At 35.5% G+C, this 7,433-nt stretch overlaps 1 protein-coding gene across 1 annotated transcript; it reads right to left on the reverse strand.

The window, feature by feature from the left end:
* Nucleotides 1-2,562: 2,562 nt before the first annotated feature.
* On the reverse strand, nucleotides 2,563-4,152 carry LOC115958264 (fasciclin-like arabinogalactan protein 1). The gene has a single exon (XM_031076673.1). The coding sequence runs from the start codon at nucleotides 4,027-4,029 to the stop codon at nucleotides 2,791-2,793; it is 1,239 nt and encodes a 412-aa protein (XP_030932533.1). The 5' UTR covers nucleotides 4,030-4,152; the 3' UTR covers nucleotides 2,563-2,790.
* Between the last annotated feature and the right edge of the window lie 3,281 nt (nucleotides 4,153-7,433).

The following is a 7,433-nucleotide window of genomic DNA, read 5'->3' on the forward strand; positions in this document are numbered from 1 at the left end:
TGTGTTTTTTTGCTTTTCTTTGAGCCAATGAAGGTATCTTTTGTGGTCCTTAAACACTATATGCGTGATACATGCCTGTGATAAGGACATGGTGTGTGATAGAACATGAGCTGCCTTTACTCATAGCTAGCAACACTGTTGGTATTTCATAGATCACACAAAGGATTCAGGAACATGCTAAATCACACATCACACTTTGTGAATCACATGGTCCTCACAGGATATGCATAGCCTAAAAGGAACATGTTGTGTGAAGGAACGTGAGCTTGCCTATTCTTATATGAAGCCTAATAAATAGATATTAATAATAGATAACAAATGAAGAACAAATCAGTAACTCTCTCCACAGCTTATCTATATCTACTCTTGAACTCTATTACTTGGTTTCTCATATCATGTCAATTACACAAGAAAGTGCTAATATTTTTCATTTCTCTTAATTCTCACACTAATTTTCATGGCATTTTTTTCTACTGATGCGGTTTCTAATACAATGTCAACTACCAAATAACACATTCCTAACAATTTTAGCAAAAATACATAAGTAAATAACAAATTTCTAGGAATGTATTCATTATGTTGAACAAGATTTTTGCCACATTAGTACATTGTCTCTTATTTCCTAGTCTGGTTTATCAGTTCTCTCACAGTTGAACTAAGGGGTTCATTGGCACAGCAGCCTGAGATTTTAATTTATCATTTTGAAGACTCAACTTTCTAGCTGTAATCATGTGAATCATTTAAAGATGTGATAAAGATCAGAATCCATTGTCATTGACACAAAATTAGAGACTGCATTACTATTGTTGCTTCTTATGGAAGGATAAGAGTTCCTATAGGTTTTCTTCTCAAAAACAGATAAAACTTCAATTCTGTAAAGAAAAGATAACATTTCCATTTAAGATTATTTTCCTCCAACACCTAGGCCTGTGTAATGCATTTTGACAGACAGGACTAAGAAACTTATGGTGTGAGACTGAGAGATCTCCAAGTTTCGAAGGGTCCAAAAACCGAACTCTTGTATGTGTTGTAGAATGCAACATTACTCATGCTTTTTCTCTAATGTTTTTAATTTTCCAAATTTTCAAATTGAAAAGGGAACAGATAGAGAAATTTACAATATGAACTCCGATGCAAAAACTGGGTGCACTTGTTGCAGAATGCAAAAATTTGACTTACTAATGAAGTTACAAAATGAAATCCTAGCTACAGAGAGAAATTTACAAAATGAACTCCAATGCAATAACATCACTCATGCTTATGCTTTAAAAAAAAACTCAGGTATTTCTTTAATGCACCAATTATCAATATTTTCTTATCTACAGATTTTTTTAAAAACTCACGATACAGACACATGTCCAAAATTGCCCAATTTTCTACATTGTATCTTGTCCAGTGCTCCAATGCGCTGGACAGAGGCTTCACCTCACTTTTTCTAGATATAAGTATACTTTTGGCCACCTTCCACAAAATAAGCAAAAAGCTAATCCAAAGTGCCCAAACTTCAAACCAGACAAGAGAACTCACAAGAAAAAGCTACCCATGATAAGACAAAAAGTGCAATAATTAGTGTTTACCTTTACCATTAAGATTTGCACCATCATGGAACTTCAATAATCAATAATTGAGTTGCTAAGTGTTCAAATTACACTATTGATAATTATCAATTATTGATAGTCTACCTTTGCCCTTATGATTTTACACTATCATGAAAATCCCATGCAAGCAGTCACTCAGTGTGGCGGTGTACTTCAATTATATCAATAATTGACTTGCAAAGTGTTCAAACTTCAAACCAGACAAGAACTTACCTAAAGATCCTACCCATGATCTGATGATCAGAAACAGAAGTACAATTGTTGGAGTTAACCTTTGCCCTTAAGATTTACCTATGATGAAACTCCCATGCAAGCAAGCAAGCAATCAATCAGTGTGGTATTGTACTTCAAATATCAACAATTGACTTGCTAAGTGTTCAAACTACAAGCTAGACAAGAACTTAGCAAAAAAACCTACCTATGATAAGAAACAAGTACAATTATTAGTGTTACCTTCGCCCTGAAGATTTACTGCAACTCCCATGCAACTCCACATAATTAAAAAAAAAAGAAGAAAAAGGTATCTACACCGTAATTATAAACACATGGCCCATGGGATTCACATATATGTGTTACACTGACACATAAAAGATTAAGATCCTTCAGAATTGTTAGGTAACTCTCCCATAGATTTCTGAAAATTCTATCGATCCATTTCAAACAATTTAACTAGATACTAATATAATGGTGAAATCAAATTTATTAAAATATTAAGGATACCGTAAAATCCAATTCTATTAGCATACTCTTTGCGACAAAAAATATACAAAATAATAAATCTATCGACACAACATTGCATACTTTTTTCGCAATTGCTCGTATGATAAGGTGTGATTAGTGGATAATAAAAATAGTATAAGCTACGAAGCACGAAGCGATATGAATTTCCTTCCTCACCAATCACAATTTTCCACTTCTTGATAATAATTAAATTCAATAAACCTATTGTATATAGATAATTAAACATTAAAAAAAAAATCATAAAATCTCTTCAAACATCCACCAATAAAAATCCAACTACAAATGTTTGAAATTCTTTCCGAGAAAGAAAAAAAAAATGCACACACACTAAAAAAAGAAAGAAACTAAAACAAACTAGAAAAATTAAATCACTATCTCTCTTATTCTGTTCCTCAATAAATACCAAATTATAAATAAAAAAACTGGGAACCAAAAAAAAAAAAAAAAACACTTACAACATTGTCTTCACAATCCACCACACACAGACAATCAACGACCCAAACCTCGCGCCGTCGAATCTAACGGCTGCGTTCTGATCCGCCACCTGATCCGCCGCATCGTCAGTCGGAGACGGAGAGTCCGCTTCGTCCGACGGAGATGGTGCCTTCTTCGACTTCTTCGTACTCGGCTTGGGAGAATCCGCGGTCACATCTGGAGCCGGAGCCGGCGCCGGAGTATCAGCCTGGGCCTTAAACAGCTCCTTCGGCTGCAAAACCTTGTCAACCGTGTAGATCGCGATCGGCTGCTCGTCGATCAAAGTTCCGGTGATCTTCGCCGTCACGACCTTCGTCTTCAGCGTCACGTCCATTCCGTCATTCTGCACAGTGAAATCGAACTTGCTCGCTCCGTCAGTGGCCAGCGTGTTCATAACTCCGTTGTTCGACTTCAACATTGCCATAGACTGATAAACCGGAACGCCGTGGTACTCAAGTAACGCCGTTTTCCTCGCCGCCGTCAAATTCTTGTACTTCGGCAAAAACGCCTTGAAAGCGTCGTCAACTGGACAAAACACCGTCAATCCACCTTCGGCACTGCTCTCAAAGGTCTTCTCAGCGTCCACGTCAGCAATAAGAGTGTCGGCGAAGACTTTGCAACCGTGAGCGGACATGACGGCGGTTATGTTCGTTTCGGCCGGACCGGGAGCCGGAGCCGCCGCCACGTCAGACGGGAGGACCTTGCTGATCTGGATGACGGAGATATTGTAGGGGATTTCTTTGACAGATTTGACGAAATAGGTGTTGATCTGGTTGTTGTTGTCCTCGGGGGAAAAGCCGACCTTTCCGCCCTTGAGGTCGGTGATGTTGACGAAGCCGGAGGAGCCAGGGGCGGAGCCGGTGGCCTGGAACATGGTGGCGGCCAGGGCGGTGCCGTTGGTGATCTGGTGGAGCTTTTTGGCACCAAAGTAGTCGAGGAGGACGTGGAGGGAGAGGATGTTCTTGACGGTGTAGATGGAAGGGTGGGTGGAGAGGAGGTCGGACATGGCGGCGTTGTCGACGGCGCAGACGGTTATGGTGGTGTGGCTGTTGATCTCGCCGGCGAGGTGCGTGAGGGAGAGGTAGTGGTTGAAGGTCGAGAATTCAGGGTGGTCGGCCAGTAGGCGCGTGATGTTGTGCGCGTGGGCGTTGGAAATGAAGATGAAAAGGAGGGAAATGGAAAGGAGAGTAACCGTCGTAACTGAACGGAGCTGCATTGTCGTTTTTTGAGAAAGTGGATAAAAAACGGTGGCGTTTTGGGCTGAGAGGAAGTAGCAGTGAGAGCTCTGTGTGTGAGCTCTGAGGGAAGGAGAGAGACAGTGAGGGGAGGGAAGTGAGTGGGGGAGTGTAGTAAGTATAGTGGGCTTAGTGGAAATGAGGCTTGGATTTGGGTTTAATTACAGGTTATGCCATTGGGATTTTGCGTGTGTGTGTTGTGTGTTTTTTTTGTTTTGGGGGGACCCACTTTATGTTTTGTTTGTTCTTAGAGTAAGTGAGATTTTAGTCAAGCTAAGAAAATCTCAATGTGATTATTAGGAGGATTCGAAAAGTGTAAGAAAAGCGTGGATTTAAATAACAGATAATGATAAGAAAGAATAGATATATATATATATATATATATATATTTTTTTTTTGAGATTAAAGATTGTTCATTATTATGATAGATGGATAAATAAATTATTATTTAGTTTTATTTTAAAATATACTAAAGTATACTTATATTTTTTTTTAAATAATAAAATATAAAATTTCAAAAGATTGTAGATAAAAATTAAAAAACTAAAAACTAACTTATGATTTAGGAGCGGTTTGGATTGAACTGAAAATGAAATTTGTGTTTTAATTCTGCATTTTCCTTTTTTTTTTTTTTTTACGCGTTTCAGGGAGTAATGCGGTTACTATTCATGAACAGTAGCAGTAAAGGTTGACTTTTTCACTGTAAACAGTGCACCCGTGCACTATTCATGGATCCACAAATTTCATTTTTCAACAACTTTTTCATTAAAAATGGGTTCCACGGCACTATTCACACATTTAAAAATTATTTTGGTACAGTATTTTCAGTTTCAGTTTTCAGTTTCAACAAAAATAAGCTCAATTCAAACAGACCCTTAGTCTCAAACACAAACTTAAATATGTTTAGGTTCATCCATTTAAGTGATTATTTAAGCTTCTTAATAGAGTTTAATGGTTGTTAATGTGGTATTTAAGAAAAGCTTTAAAAGTTTTAAATTTTTAACTAATATTGACATTCCAATGGTATGGTTGGAATGAGAAATATAGAAAATAAAATAGGTAATAAAACAAAGAAAAATTTGTTCAAAATTGAAACAATCCCAATCCTTTTTTTTTTTTTCTCTTCGATAAATTAAATCCAATTACTTTTCAAGTAGAAGTGAATAACAATTTTTATTTGGTAAGCATCATGTCATGTTCGTTAAGTTTATATTCCTTGTTCTTTTGATAATTTTAATTTATTGGCATTATCTTAGTCGGATTTAGTTAAGTTGACTGCGTAATTAATGGAGCACTTAGAAGTTAGTAAAACATAAACTTCAATAAATTAAATTGTTATCCCCAACCTAATATTTTATAGATGAGGCATTTATTATGCATAGGGTTCGAGATAAATAAGTATTTATTTATTGGTAAGTAACATTAAACTAAAATACCATCAAAGTCTTTAGAAAGTCAGATTTATTCAACTTCAAAAATTAATAATCTAATGCCACAATAATAATAATAATAATAATAAAATTTTATGAAGGAAAGGTCATGTTAATGGTGCCGTGCAATTGTAACACCACTTTCATGAAAAATATAAAAAGCTATCAGAAAAATTAATTTTTTGTCATTTTCCCATAAAAATATTTTTAAAAATGGTTTCTAAACCAATAATCTTAAAACATGCGTTAACATTTTCCTAATAATAATCTAATTGTGGCGTAAATAGCACAATATATAAATTTTGTAGAAACAAGTTGTGCAGATTGCTTGAACCGGCAAAAAAGGGAGTATGCCTCACAGCCTTGTGGAAATGATACTAACTTTTAGAATAATAATGAGAAGGTTTGGGAGACGAGTAAAGAAGGCATTTGTGAACAAATCACGTGGTGTTAGCATCTTTTCTAAATTCTAATCACCAAAACACAAGGCACCAAAAAGTAGTTACTTAAATAGTGTATTACACACCCAAGACCATGCTGCAAGCATAGTATCAGAAGCTATTCTCGCGCTGGAAAGTCTGTTCACATAGACATAGGGCCCCCAATTGCAGATTTTGGGTTCCCTTTTATTTTTTCACAAAATGATGACCTCCAATTTGTGTATGTAATCAAGATTAATAATTTAATACAGATTCAATTTTATCGATGCAGTTTATTAAATGTTGTATCTTGGTTTATTCAATTAGATTTATATGGGACTACATTGACCAAGATGATGTAACAATATATCTCATTGGCTAATTTATTTATGTGATTGGGAAACCTAAAAAATTCAACCTACTCTTTTTACAATGGATAATGGAAATTTTAGTAAGTTTTAGCTGTAAAGTTTCAAACAAGAAAGTGTGTTTGGTTAAGTTTATGTTGTAGATAATTAATTTATGTACTTTAAAAAAAAATATGAATGAAAATAAGGTAAAATCCAAAAACTATTCCTGATATTGGGTTAATATCAAGAGAAAAATATCTAATTTGACCCCTAAGTAGTAAGCAATACTAGCACTTAACACCGTTTTGAAAGTTCCCCTGCTCCTTTTAGTTCATTGCTTCTTTTTTCATTCATAGTTGCTATCCATCTACTATTGGCTACCCAGAAAATTTCTCGTGCATATATAATTGTCACAAAACAATCACCATGAGATGTGTCATCAAGATCAGTTGTTGAATATGTGCAAATGTGTTTAAGTTTATTGATGAAATTCAATTTTAACCGACAATTAAGGCCAACTTTAGACATATTTGATGTCAAATTTTGTATTAATTTTACTGCCCAGAAAAGTTATATGTCATGATACAATGAGTAACACAAGAAAAAGTAAAGAATATTAATAGTGTTAAATAGTGCTCAAAAAGCTTTTTGTATTTTATCCTAGAAAGTACGATCACTAGCATTGGGGAATGTTAATGCCAAATGTAAGGAGAATTTGGTATTTGCAGCCTCAAAGTGCTCTGCATCAGAGAATTGTAAACTCGGGTATTGCAAATTTTTTTGCAATACTGCTACAGTGCAATTCTAAAGGTAGAATTGCATTGTAGCAGTATTGTAAAAAAAAAAAAAAAAAAAAATTATGATGCCTTTTTCCCCTGAAATTTCTCTCTCATCTCTCTCATTATTTCTATTCTTTTCTCTCTCTTCCTTCTCTGTTTCTCCATCTGCTCTCTCATCTCTGAAGCTTTATCTCCAAAATTTCTCACCCATCTCCGTTGCTGAAGCTTCACACGACCTCTCTCTCGTCTCTCATTGTAGCTCAACCGATTCACCCTCACCCATCTCCAAATCCCTTTGCCGATTTACTCATCTCATAAACCCAACACTCTAGATAACTCTACCCATTTAACTCTTCACTCTATCACTCTCTCTTCAAACCAAGATTTTCAAGGGTTTTTGGGTTTGG

The sequence above is a fragment of the Quercus lobata genome, chromosome 8, assembly GCF_001633185.2.
Source record: "Quercus lobata isolate SW786 chromosome 8, ValleyOak3.0 Primary Assembly, whole genome shotgun sequence".
Taxonomy (NCBI): Eukaryota; Viridiplantae; Streptophyta; class Magnoliopsida; order Fagales; family Fagaceae; genus Quercus; species Quercus lobata.

What these genes read in the sequence shown, in the direction of transcription:
- LOC115958264 (XM_031076673.1), bottom strand. Translation starts at nt 4,029, where the DNA reads ATGCAGCTCCGTTCAGTTACGACGGTTACTCTCCTTTCCATTTCCCTC.